The sequence below is a fragment of the Gavia stellata genome, chromosome 3 (assembly GCF_030936135.1).
Source record: "Gavia stellata isolate bGavSte3 chromosome 3, bGavSte3.hap2, whole genome shotgun sequence".
Classification (NCBI taxonomy): domain Eukaryota; kingdom Metazoa; phylum Chordata; class Aves; order Gaviiformes; family Gaviidae; genus Gavia; species Gavia stellata.
Window position 1 is genome coordinate 25,150,814 of NC_082596.1, and position 13,894 is coordinate 25,164,707.

The 13,894-nt window shown below is 38.7% G+C and overlaps 1 protein-coding gene across 1 annotated transcript; it reads left to right on the forward strand.

Moving 5' to 3' along the window:
• Positions 1 to 163: 163 nt before the first annotated feature.
• RIDA (reactive intermediate imine deaminase A homolog) lies at positions 164 to 8,702 on the forward strand. The gene is made up of 6 exons (XM_059815569.1): positions 164 to 241; positions 4,074 to 4,179; positions 4,729 to 4,783; positions 5,665 to 5,733; positions 7,351 to 7,406; positions 7,843 to 8,702. The coding sequence occupies exons 1-6, from the start codon at positions 177 to 179 to the stop codon at positions 7,903 to 7,905; spliced, it is 414 nt and encodes a 137-aa protein (XP_059671552.1). The 5' UTR covers positions 164 to 176; the 3' UTR covers positions 7,906 to 8,702.
• The last annotated feature ends 5,192 nt before the right edge of the window (positions 8,703 to 13,894 follow it).

A 13,894-nucleotide genomic window follows, 5' to 3' on the forward strand; every position in this document is an offset into this window, starting at 1 on the left:
CGTGCGCACGGCGCAACCACACCCCCATCCCCCCCGAAGGACTACATTTCCCAGAAACCTCCGCGGTGTGGTAGCAGCAGCAGTGTGCGTTTGCGGCGTTAGGGGGCGGGTGGAGGGGGGACAGCAGTTGGCGGGGCGGTGAGGAGAGGAGAGGGCCCTGGGGGTTGGCGGCAGCTATGGCCTCGCTCGTGAAGAAAATCATCAGCACTGCGAAGGCCCCTGCTGCACTGGGTCCCTACAGGTATGCCTTAGCGAGAGGGAGGTCTCTTGGAAGAAGCAGGAGTGAGCGGGAGCAGGTTTTGCCGGTAGGGTTTCGAGCAGGTCCCTGAAGGGGGGGTCTGTCAGGCAGCCCTGGGGGCTGTGGTGAGGGTGGCCCCCCCAGGCAGGGACCGATCTCCTCCCTGGGAATTCCCCAGGGACACCTGGAGTCCTACAGCACGTGTGGGTCCGCAGTGCTAGCGGCAAGCTTCAGCCTGGCTGGGCGTGGGGGCGTATCCCGGTGGTTTCAGGTGAAGTTTTAAAATGTCTCTCAAAAAGTCAGTTTGGGAAAATAATTCTGAAATTAATGATAAGCGGTGAATGAAAAAAAAATGCGAGAGAAACAATGATTCCTCTCAAGGAAAAAAATGCTTGCCTAGAAAAAAACCTGTGGCATAGGCAAGTTAGCGGTGAGTGCTGACCCTGGAGGCGATGGACACTGGCGGCTGAGCCTGATCCAGGACGTGCTTTGGCAGTTGGGGAGCTCACTGCCTGGGAACTGCAGGTCTTTTCTCATTTTGAATGTGACTGCCAGGAAGTTCAAATGCTTTTCAGTCTAAAAACTAACGGCTGTAAAAATACATAAGATGTTGTTCAACATTTTCACAAGTAAGTTGTTAGTTGCAACTGTTCTGAATGCAAGTTTCAAAAAATTCCAATTTTAATTGGAGAAAAGTTTCTCTTTGCTATTTGGATGTGAAAAAGTGTTCAATAACTATAGTAGACCCTTATATCTAAGGTACTGAGGGATTTTTACCAGGGCATTTTCTAAGAATTTTTAATTTTGCTTTCAGGCTTTGTTTTCCCAATATAAACACAGACGCCTTTGGTTTAAACTTTTCCACTTGTAGCATCTTAGTGCCTTCCAGGTGCATTTTTGTCTCCATTACTTTGAAACTGAGCTTTCTGGCCTTCAAACTGTGTGTTCTTTATAGGAATTATAAAGATGGAGAAATACAAAGTGTAGAAGCCAAGGGACATGGCATGAAGGTTAACTTCTGTAAACAGTCAACTGGATTGCAGCCAGGGACCTGGCATCGCTTGTAGTTAGGAGAACACCTAAGACATGGGAAGGCAACAATTCTTCAGCTGCATGCGCGCACACCCCAGCTGGTCTGGCCTTCAACATAGCTTTCCACTTGTGTTGTGGATTAACTGCACTCCAATATTTTGTGCTTATTGGTAGTTCTTGATGAAATACTGCTTGTTATGCAGCCTGTTAATTGTATGACGGGTCTAACATCAATAAGTTTATCACTAACTTAGTTTATCAGGTTTCAGTAAACTTGTCAAAGTCCACTGAGCAAAAGTTGCACAAGAAATAACTGCTACATCTCTGCTGTGGAGTCTGAGCATGGTAACAGAGGAATGAGGGCTTAATATGGCATGAAGAATTGGGATATATGGGCTGCATTCATGGTTCTGCTACAGGCCTTCAGTATGCTTTTTGGTGACCTATTTTTAATGTATTTTTGTATTTCCTTTACTGCATCCAGTTTCCATTACCTTGAGATAGGTGGGTGGATAGATAGATATATAAAAGACTCATACACACACATATATATATACATCTCATTAATGATATTAAACTCTTTAAAAGATACAGCAGATATACTGTTCTTGTATTAATCAACAATCATTTGTGTAAAGAACATCTGATTAACTTTGCAGTCCTTGTCTTTAAAGAACATGCTTCTTAACACCATCTCTCTGATGGATGATGTTCTTCTAAGGTCATAATGTCGATCTAGTTATGCACTTAGGTATGCTGAAACCTGAATGACTTCAGGCACACACTCAGATCTCCGCTGAATCAGAGATTGAAGAGTAGCTACGACTGACCCTAGTTACAGGACACATCTGCAGTTAAAGTGTGACTGGGATTTGTGTAGTTGAAGTTTCTCTGAGCTTCACTCATGCATTGGACTGCAGTAGAAGTATACCCTTTAGCTGGTAAATTGTTAATAGTCTCAGTGAATGGAGGATTCCACCAGTAAGCATACCAAGAGAACAAAGTTGAGGAGCAGAGAAGGGGACCCAATAAGACTGCTGCAGATGTTAATCTGGCAGTGGTATCAGAAGGCTTCAGCTTGTTTTTTCCCCAATTATTCGTGATGTAGGACTGCCCAAAGGCCTTTGTTGGGATAAATGTTTTGTTGTGTCATTTGCTTTATAATAGGCATATCTCTTTTTTTAGAGTTCATACCTTCTTGTTGCATGGTTTTCTGTGCTTCAAACAGAAACAGAAGTTTGTGGTCTGAGGGCCTGTGCCTCAAACAAAGCAGGACATGGTTGGAAAGAAAATAAAATTTGAAATGCATGTGTGTTTGGTTCATACACACATTTTCTATCAACAAGACTGGATTAGCTAGAAAACTACTTCATTCACTAGTTTATCTTCTTTAAGTGGCGTAATTTTGTAATTTACTCCAGTTTTGTTAGTTGATGATAGAGAAAATAATCACCACATAAGATATTTTACTATATCAGATAAGTTACTGGTTATTTTTTCCCCTTATGAAATTACAAGAGAATGTAGGACAGGGGTAAAAAAGGAAAGATGGGAGTGATGGCACTGTTCAGATTGCCTAACTATAATAATTTTACGGAGTCCCTAAATTAGGTTGGTCCCCTGTGAAGTCAATGGATTGAGCCAATCCCATTGAGTCAATCTCAATCAGAGATGTAATAAAAATCCTCTCTGAAAGAGTCCCTTTCTTTCTCCATTGACATTAAAGGGATGCTAACCTCCTAATTTAGATACTTCAGGGAGGTGCCTAACTCTAATATGTGTAACTTGGGAGGCTTGTTGAACTGTCAAAACAATGCATTTTCTTGTGGAATGGGAAGAGATAAGAAAAACGGTGTTGACACACCACAAACACTTTCAAAATAATTTTTCTCTAACTTCTTTGCAAAATATTTTTTATTACCAGCTGAAAAGAAGTAAATTATGTCTCTTGCATAATGTTTGCTAGGTAGTGTAAATCTTTGTTTTAATCTTTTAATCTCTTTGTGGTAATTAGACATTAATAATTGCCAACTCTACTTCAGCAAAAACACACCTGACATTTATATAAAAATGTTTTGCAAATAGCTTTAATTCTGCATTCTTCTGAATTAACCCAGCCAACAGGTCATCCAGTTTATTTTTTGAGAGGAGAGTGATTGCTCTGGGAATGGAGTGATCAAGGTGTTGTGCTGACTGGCCAAATTCATGACTGGAAGAATACTGCCAGAGAACTAACATGCATGCAGGGCTTTACCTCACAGCTGTAACTTATTGTCATGGTACCTGTTTGAGAAGAAAAATGTTACATTTTCTCATCAGCCTCCTTTTGATTTTTCTTTTTTTTTTTTTTTTCATTGCTCTGCTGCTGAGATGTAGATGAAAGGTATTGTCTACCTATCAAACTGGGATGGAGTATTTATCTGGGCAGTTGCAAAAAATGTTAAGTTACTCTGCCTCTCCTCTGTGCTATCTGCAGTGTGGAAGCTGTGTAGCTGTGTTTAGTGTTGTGTTGCTGCACTCATACCTTGTGCCTTTGCAAGAAACAGGGTTTTTTGAGGGTTGCCTCAAAAGCAGAGCTATGCTAATGTAGCTATGTGCTTCCATAGGTGGTGTAATCCCAGCTCTCCCAAAGCATAAAGAGGTTGAATGTATGACTGTGTGTACAGACTTGTGCTTGCATAACCTCAGTCCTCTATCTTTCTGAGAAATTATAAACTACTGAAGAAAAAGTGAAATGTGCCTTCAGATAGTTAAATGTTTTGATGGGGAAACATTAAACCTAAAATGTCACTTATGTTTTCAGCCAAGCAGTGCTGGTAGACCGGACGATGTACATTGCAGGGCAGATAGGTATAGAACCTTCTACTGGGCAGCTTGTCTCTGGAGGGGCAAAGGAAGAAGCAAAGCAGGTAAGATCTCTTCTAGCAATAAACTTGTAGTGGAGTTGGCATGTGCTTAGTTAAATGTGGATTTATGAGAAATTGAAGAGACGTAGAGAGCACATTTCACATCCTCCAAGATGAGCGGAAAGCAGGAGGAAGTCTTCCATCTTAACCCTGTCATTTTCCACCCAAACAACTTGGAGGTCAGGGGAGGAAACTGTATTTCAAGTAGGGAAGGATCAATGTTAGTAACAAATATTTAGACCCCGGTAAAAACCCTGGCTTGAGTCGGAAAGATTTGTCCCCCCAGAAGCAAAGAGGTGGTGTGAGTTAATAGGATGAGATGGAGCTGCATCATGCATTTACATCTAATGAATGAATGGTTTAATATTTGTGGTTTATTAGAAGTTCCCTTTTATTAATTTCTGATTTTGCTTACCCACTGAGGACTGTTGAAGATTTGCTGGGTGAACTTATACTATAGCATGGATGTAGCCAAGTTACAACTTGTATTTACGTACTTACCTAAATACAACCCAGCTGACAGTTAAAGATTTTTGTCTCATTTTTCATTAGGCTCTAAAAAACATGGGTGAAATCCTGAAAGCTGCAGGCTGTGACTATGGCAATGGTAAGTGCTGCCGTGATGGTGGCAAATAAGTGGTTGTTTTTACCTGGATTAAAAAAAAATGAAGTGACCTTTAGGAAAAAAAAAGCTGTTTGCTAAACATTCAGTTATTATCAATAGCTGGAAGAAACAAAAGGAATCATGAGTCTGGGTTAAAAAATAAAAAAAAAAAATAGAAGAAATAAATCAACATGCAAATCTTTGTGATGGGTATCAGTGGAACACTGCCTTTCACCAAAAGTTTCTGCCCATGCTGCTAATATTTCAGCTCTAACTGGGGAAGCTCAGGTATGGACAGAGCTGCAACTGACTACAGGCATTTTACTCATCCTAGGCTTTGCTCCAGGTAAAAGCAGGTTTGTATCTATGGTGTTAATAGTCTAGACACTTTCAATACTTTTTTGGGGAAGGACTCTAATAGTAGAGCCAAACCAGGATTAATGCTGGCTTGGGCAGTCATGGGTAAAAAAATCCTAGGATAGACTATATTTTCAGGCCTTTTATGGACTTTTTTGGCAGCAGATCTTATATATGATACAATTTATTGCCAACAGTTGGCTTTCAACAGCTTTTTTCATTGACCTGCTTATCAGTTCTGTGCCTCTTGGAAAAATAGGACTTAGAATGAAATTTAAAATGGATATTTTCAGAGCTGGTCAGGACTTTCTAATTCCTTAAAGTTTTATTACATACTATGTATTCACATTTTTTAGGTGGTTCTCTAGGTGGTAGCTCTAATGGTCAGTATCTGTTTGCAAAACTTTTCAAAATATTTAGAATACTTGAGAGAAATTTATGAAATAAAAGCAAGAAATGCACTAAAAATTTTCAACTTTTGTATGCAAGTTAGAGGTCTAAAATAACTGCAGTTATGTAATTTCTAGTTGTGAAGACCACGGTTTTGATGGCAGACATGAAGGACTTCAATGATATTAATGATATTTATAAACAATGTAAGTAGATCTTTTGTTTCTGTTTTACCAGTATGGCTTGTGGAACAAATTATATTCACAGTAAGCAAAATGTTTTAACGATTCAGATGATGTAGTTCCAGAGTCTTTGAGATTCCAGTAGAAATACGACATTTTTTTAAAAAAAAAAAATTAATTAGCAAGCAGCAGATCAAGCAAAGCCCAATTTCATGTGGATTTGTGTCCTACCATCCCACTAACTCATTGTCATGTGAAGATCAACTCCTGCTATCCCTACAGGTGGATCTTGCATGCCTTTTTGCCTTGATAGATGCTATGTTGTCCTTAATATAATTCTACTGTAGGCAGCCTTCAAATGTTTAATTTCAGATTTTGTATCTCTGTTTCTTTAAAGTCTATTTGTATCTTTGAATGACTTGTGGGTTGTTGTTATGGGACAGGGCTCTTTTTTTTTTTTTTATACAGGTATGAGCCACGCTGCTCCGCTTAAGAAAAAAAAGACTAATGCTTGGTTAACAAAACTAAATGTAGACTGAAATAGGTGATTCTGATGAGCCATATTATGCAGAATAATTTGGGAGAGTATGCACGAGCTCCTTATTTATATAGCTTTGGGTTTTAATTAGATAGCAACATCTGGTCTTGAATGAAGTCTTTTATTTGTGAGCTATCAGCACAGTTTCTTCTTCATGTCAAAATGGAATTGTGTGTGTATTTAACCAGGGTAAAAACAGACCAGCCGGATACTTAGTAACTTGTTGCCTCCTACCTGTAGTTCAAGAAAGTAGTTGTTGCTGTTCTTTGATTGTGAGTTACTATCCTGCCTTGTCAGTACAGAACCCTGAAATTATCATTTCAGAGCTTAGTGTTAACTGTCACTAGTAAAACATTCATTTAATTATGCAAATTCCTTGGAAGTGTTCAAAGTCAGGTTGGACTTGGCTTTGAGCAACCTGCTGTAGTGAAAGGTGTTCTTGCCCATGGCAGGGGAGCGGGTTGGACTAGGTGATCTTTAAAGGTCCCTTCCAACCTGAACTATTCTATGATTCTATAAATTTAGCTCTTATATCTTGACCAGTATCCTTCTTCCCCTTGTCCCCTCCATTCTTTGAATATCCCTGAGTGCCAGGCCTAACTGGGGACGGAGGAATAGGTCAAGGGCCTATTTTTCCTCTGCCTTGTTTTGATATGAGTAAGGTTGGCCCCCTGTTGACTTCATGCAAATCTGGGATCTTTGCTCATGACTCTCTTGGCAGAGGCCTGTTTCTCCCTCTCACTCTGTCTGTGAAAGAGCCCTCTCCCACTCCGTGGTGTTTGCAGTTGGATGATCACCATTCTGATTTAATCTTTCTCTTTCAGCCGAGTTGGTGTTATGGCCGTGCAGTGTCAGCAGAGTGAAAGTTATCACTGGCCACTAGATCATAAGTGTGGCTGGTTTCTTGATGATGAATGGTAGCTTGCTAAGATGTTAGAGCAGTCAGTGACTGAAAAAACAACAAGGGGGAAATAATAGCTGGCACAGAAGACTATTTGTCTTGTAGCCTTGAACCTAAAACCATTCCAATGACTTAATTTTATACAGATGACCTTGAACTGTGTTTTATCAAGCAAAGTTAAGTGTTTCTGTTTAAATTGCAGTTTTCAAGACAAACTTCCCAGCCAGAGCAGCCTATCAGGTTGCTGCTTTGCCAAAAGTAAGTGTCACTTTTCTGCCTACAAAAAAAAAGGAATTGTCTGAAACTCTTCACTTCTGAAGAGTTCTGACAGCTTTTTCTTATTCTGGAATAGATTTAATTGCAATTATTTTAATAAAGAATCTTAAGTATTCAGGTTTTGTTTCTAAGTATACCAGTCTTCTTCCCACACATGATAAGAGATCTGATAATGAGAGAGACATTTCCATATGGTAGGAGATGGCTACAACACTAGAAATAAGGTGTTACGATACTGAAAGAAGAGTAAAGTGAATTTTCAGTATTACTTAGCATTGCTAAACTAGTAATACAACTGTCAGAAGTATAGTCTCCCTCAAATGTCATTCTGTTCTTACAAGGTTGTGTTATACATCCAATTGCTTCATAAAATAGATATATTAAATTCCTAATATGTTTCCTCATTGTTTTCTCACAGGGTGCCCGAGTTGAGATTGAAGCTATTGCCATTCAGGGACCCCTCCAAGATGCTTCAGCCTGACTATAAATAGAGACTGAATATCCTACAACAGCAGTTTTAGATTTAATACTTCTCCTTTACATCCTAGTCCTACAGTTGACTGTCAGCAGTTACATGTAATTGAAATCACTAAACTTACCAAGGAAAGGTGCTTTCTTCTGGATTGTGGCCTTGGATTCTCTAAAATACAAGCTTGCAGTGAGTTCTCTGCCAGCAAACCCTGAAACCTCTGGGACTCCTGCTAATATCAGCTGAGCTTGATTGCAGGACAGGGCCGTTACTTTGTGATGGTGACTGGATATTCAGGTATTAAAGTATACATTTGGGTGAACGTATGACAATTATGCTATGGGTGATCTGGACTTGGAAAACTGTAATGACTTGTAATAGCAGATTTTTAGTAACTATTTTAAATAAGAAAAAATGACAGAAATAGGAAAACAAAACGCTTCAATTGCTTAGTATACATCTTCACTTCCGTGGTTTGGGAAATTTTGCTGTATTTGTTTCTGAACTGTCTTAAACACTTTCTTCACAGAATAGATTACCGTTGGGACTTACTTACTCATTTTGTTCATACGGAAGCAATTGCTTAAGAAAGTGAATATTACTTCAGAACAGCATCATTTTCTTCTTTCTGAAATTAAAGTGCTAACTTCATAAATCAGTTGCAAATTAATCTCTACCTGTAACCTTTTTCACAGTCTTTTTCATAGCAATTTAACTTTAACTATATTTTGATTTAAAAAAAAAACACCAAACATTCCAAGTGTTATGAGGGAAAATATCCTGTTTAATGAGAATAAATGATAATTGCATCTGTTTAAAAAAAAAAAAAATTGCTTGTCTCTTCTGAGAACAAACTTTTCTTTTACTGATTATGCTTTGATACTCCATTACAAAAAAGTCCCTATCTTGCTGCTTCAGTAAGAAATAATTCAAACCAAAAGAATAGGTTTATTATCTATCTCCTAATAGCTAAGGATGAACATAATCCTCCAAGACAGGAAGCTTTCAGCCACCAGTGCATTAGTTGTTGGCATTTTTCTCTCTGCCATTAAGGACAGAAGCATGGGCTTAATGGGGTGATTAAGCAATATTGGGAAGTCAGACTGGTGATGCTAGTAAGTGATCCCATCCCTCTGCATTTATCTTTTATCTAAGCAAGTAGAAATGGATACTGTGTTTTTAAAGAACTAGTTTGAAAGTCAGCTACCTCACGGTAAAGTTGATTCCCTCTCTTCCCCACAGCCATATGCATAAGCACAGTATTGGTTTGTTCAGGGGAAATGAACAGAAATTCTCTTTGCTGTCTTCTGTTCACCCCAACATGTTTGCTCTGCTCTCATCCAGGAAGATGGTCATCCAATTACATATATATATACAGTGACAGTAGCATTATCTCATACCTTCACTTTCTTTTTGTAGAAAGTAAAAATAGCTACATACAGCAGCTTGCAGAATGTACCGTTTCAGTGGTAGAAACATGTATGGGCTTTATCAAACATACTGTCAAGAGGGAATCCTGTAGGCTTCTCCTTCCAGAGGCTGCTGTTTGTATGCCAGAGTGCCATGACTGAGCACTTCAGAATCAATTTCTAGTTCCATCTTGTGTGACCAAACTCACTCAAATTTGTTAATCCATGAAACCAGCAGCATAGCAAGGAGAGGGCATAACTGGTCAAGTCACAATACTGTGGGTTCAGCTGTCCAACAACTCAAATCCAAACTTCAGTTCTCCTGTATGCATGTCACTTGTTTTCTGTGTATAATGCCTACTGATGATCATCTCATGTACTTTTAATTGGTTAATGATTCTCATATGGTAAGCATGCAAGAAAAATTCAATCTGGCAGCACATACAGATATTGCCTTGTCTGAAAGCCCCCTGCATTCAATACCACAGCCACATTGTGTGAATCATCTTCCATCCCTGGATAAACCGTAAGTGTCCCACTTGTGGTTTCTTACCGTCCTGCTTGTAAGATGTGCTTTCCAGCTCTCATACTTCAGTTGCACTATTGCAATAATTGTATTTCATATTTTTCATGCATTCCTGGTATCACTTTAGCATATGTGAGAACAGTCAACCCTACTTAATTGTTCTAGACATGGTATGCAATGGCCATTTCTTCTGATTTTTACTGAGCTTATAAATTGTCTTTTTCCTATACAGATTAATAATGGGACTGTGACAGCAGGTATGTGAGATGTATGGATGTTTTACAGCATTATATTGCTTTTCCTTGACAAAATGGGAGATATTTATTTTTATTAGAAGCACGATAATGCTTTCAGTATTTCAAACAGGGAACTTCCAAGCAACAACCTTTAAAAAGTACCTGACTTTTCTGCATGTAAACTTCCTACACATAAACTTTATTAGTCTTGGCTTCTGCTCTTGTTCTCTCTCCTTGGCTATACTATTAATGTCTATGCTCTACAGCTCTGACTCAAGAAGCAATCCCACTTAAGAAAAAACATGACCAGACTTGTTAGGAAGGAGCTAGTACTAACATGAATATGACTTTCTAGGAAATGTAAAGCAAATGTTGCTTCACTTTGTCAGTTAAGAATAATTAATGTAATTGAATGGAGTTAATTTGAACAGATTCCCAATTTATATTTGTGCTTCTCTGTTACAGCTTTGCTCACATATAATTACTTTGTTGGAATATATTTAACTTGTAGCAGATTTAGTTAAAAGTTCATCTTCAGCAGATTTCAATAGTGTTGAACTGGAGCTAAGTTCAGCCTTGTATAATCACTTCGGTTATCTCTTCTTACCTCTCACATCAATCTCCACTATATGACATCTGCCAGCCTTACTTGGGTTATGCTGCCTCTTTGCCAACCTTGAACCTAACACTAGGTGGCAGTTTCGATTTATTTTTTTTTTTCCTTTGTGCTGACTTGTCCATTTGCTGATGTAAGTCCTTTATAGAACTCCTTTGGGTGTCTTCACTGGTACAAAGGGGTGTGAATATACCATTGCCTTCCCCAGTAGGGAACAGTCTGAGACTGAAATGCAAGTGAAGCACCCAAAAAAACCGTGTGCTGCAATGCAGCTAACAAGGCACAACACACTACTGCCATTAAAAACGTTTGTATCAGTAAGTAGGTGCCACTTAAAGTCAGGAACTAAAATCCACTTTTAGCTCTATGATTCTTTAGCTTTTAGCTAGAGACCAGTTGCACAGTTTCTTGAATGCCTCAGGTCTAAATATGTATTCTTCAGGTACAGGAATTCTAGAATGACTGAAATAAAGTCTCTTATTTAAACCTATAACATAGCAGTTCTTAACATAAACAATCAGCCTTCCATAGAGATTTTTAAAACTTTTATTTTTTTAAGCAGAATTATATTACTTAATTCTCTTCTTTAAGACAAAAAAGCTAAGCCCCATAATTCTCCAATATGAAAGGCAAGTATTGTGGATATCTCTTAGGTCTTAGCTCAGCAAAGTACACAAACATTTAAGATATCCTGTTTTAAGTAAAGCTAAGTTAAACTTAGCTTTTTTGTTTGCTAGACTGAGCTGCTAGCATGCAAAATGCGAAGTTGCAATTCAGCTTGTGGCAAACTTATTTCACCATTTAAAATGTGTTTCAATCATGTGTAACTTTAAAAAAAAAACAACAAAACACATCCTCTATTTCTGTGAAAGTAAAGCAGTACTTAAATTTGCATGTTCTACCAGGTGTTTTAGTAGTTTTTTTCTCCAAATGATTATATTCTCTACAGATTAAACAATGCAAAAATAAATCTCAGTACATAATTTTAATAAAACTCTGTTCTCTGTTAAAACATATAGCCACACTTAAACTGCCCTCATCTTCTGCTACAAGCACCTTGCTCCTGCTGTAGTTTTTACCTGAAAGCAGTTTTGCATTAAGTGGAAGAGCCAACCCTAGCCAGCCAGATTGCCAACTATCTTCTGAGATCCTAGCACAGTCTGCGTATGTGTCTGCACAGAGCTGACAGGGTGCAAATTTAACTTCTTCTAGGGCCATGTTTACTGGTAATGGAAACAAGATTCCTACCAGAATTTTCTTGTTAGCTTGGAAATTAAGTTTGTTCCTTCAACTGTCCTACCCAGCACACCCTGCAGCATGGAATGATTACCTCTACCTTGGATGAAGTTAAGGGCTGAAGACTGTCTAGCTTTTGATAAAGTTCTGAAGATGGGTTTGTAGTTTCATGATGGTAGGAAAAAAAAAAAAGGCCAGCTATGGTATATTGCCCTATCTCTGCAGGTCTATCTTGTAAACACAGACATTGGAGCTTATCATCTTCTCGGCCTTTAACATGAGGAAGTTCTCTGAACCAAAGACCAATTTCTGCCCTTGGCAATCTCTGTGATGTCCGCAGGTTTGCAGAGGCAAATAATCACACATATTTTGGCCTGGTATGCATAGTACATGCTTTGGTAGCTTACAGACCAGGAATGCTAGGCTTCAATGTATTTGTTAAGGTAGGGATGTTCAGCATACATCTAGCAGCCAGATTCTGATCTTGTGGTAATTTAAGTGATTTAACATTTCATGTTTAGCACAGTCACAGTATCAAGCATATTTCATCTTTTAGAAAGGAAAAGGCAAAATGTGTTGTAATCACAGAATACGTAAGGAGTGCAAAGGTCTGATACTGTTGAGTCATTGACTGGCTTATATTCCTCTTGTTTCCAATTAGCATTGCTTAATGACTTGAAAAAGTTGAATGATGAGGTAAGAACGTATATTGTCATCTATCTTGCTTACAACAACAGTGGTAGAAAGAGTGGCTCTGAGGTGAGCAGGTTATCTTGACTCCCTTGTACCATCATATTTTATTTCTAAGTGCAGTCTCCTCTGTTGCTATTAATACTACTCATCTCTGTCACAGAACTCCTCTTGGTTTATGCTTTTAAACTGTTCAGTGTAGCTGGTCAAACTGCAGCTCATGATCTAACATGCAACTTGCTAGTAGTCAGCATGGCTCCCCTGCCAATTTCATCTCCTGTGTTTGGGAGCAGAACTGTGCTGGCACAGGTGCTGGTGGCTGAACTGAATTCACAGCTCACACGAGGAAACCAACCACCAGACGGAGATGATGGTTGAAGTTCCTGGGGCATCCTAGGCACCGGCTGTATGCCTAGCCCAGTCCTGTATTACCCCGAGGAGTCCTCATCCTGCTCAGTACCTGTTCCCTCACTCCTCAGCTCTCCCAAGTGCATGGTATGTCTCCCATGGCTTTTTATCATGGGATGATTTGGGCGTGTGGACAAAAAATTTGACTACCTCTGTTTGAATATGAATTGCCGCTTTAATGTCAATAGATTTTTAATAGAACTAGCTGCTCATTTTAACTTTTCTATTATAGAAGGCTAGTAAAAATAAAAAATAAAACTCTGCAACATCCACCTACCAAAAAATCCCTAAAAAAAAAAAAGTATGCAATTTTATTCTAAACGTTTATGGTGTTGCCTACAGGAAGATGACATTAAATGAAGCTGACAAGTTCATAAGAGTGCTGGTAAGAAGAAAGTCTTAGATTTAGTGATACAGCCAAGGAATATCAGCTTACACAAAAGGCTGATAGGCCAAGGATGTCAATTAGATTATTTAATACAAACCAAAGTCAGCTGGAGTCAGATGTGCACGTGCAGCACAAAATTTAGGTCTTAGAGGGCATTTGTATAATTTTCTGGTGACAGTAATAATTTTTGTGAAGTCCTTTTGTACAATAAAGCTAATAAAATAGCAACATGTGCTTGCCCCTTTTAGATAACTGATCTTTTCTCCGTATTCTACTTCCTTATGCCCTAAACACAGTCCCCAATAATATATAGTCCCTTTGCAACATTCACCATCAGAACAAATTTCTACTCTCTATCTGATCCATAACATCAATTATATTCAGAGCCTGTTTTCACAGGAAATTTGTTTGAAAGCTTTGCCATTCAGCTTCAGCTCCAAAATGAGTATTTAGCATTTTGGAAAATAGCCAAGACAGTCCCTGATAGCTTAG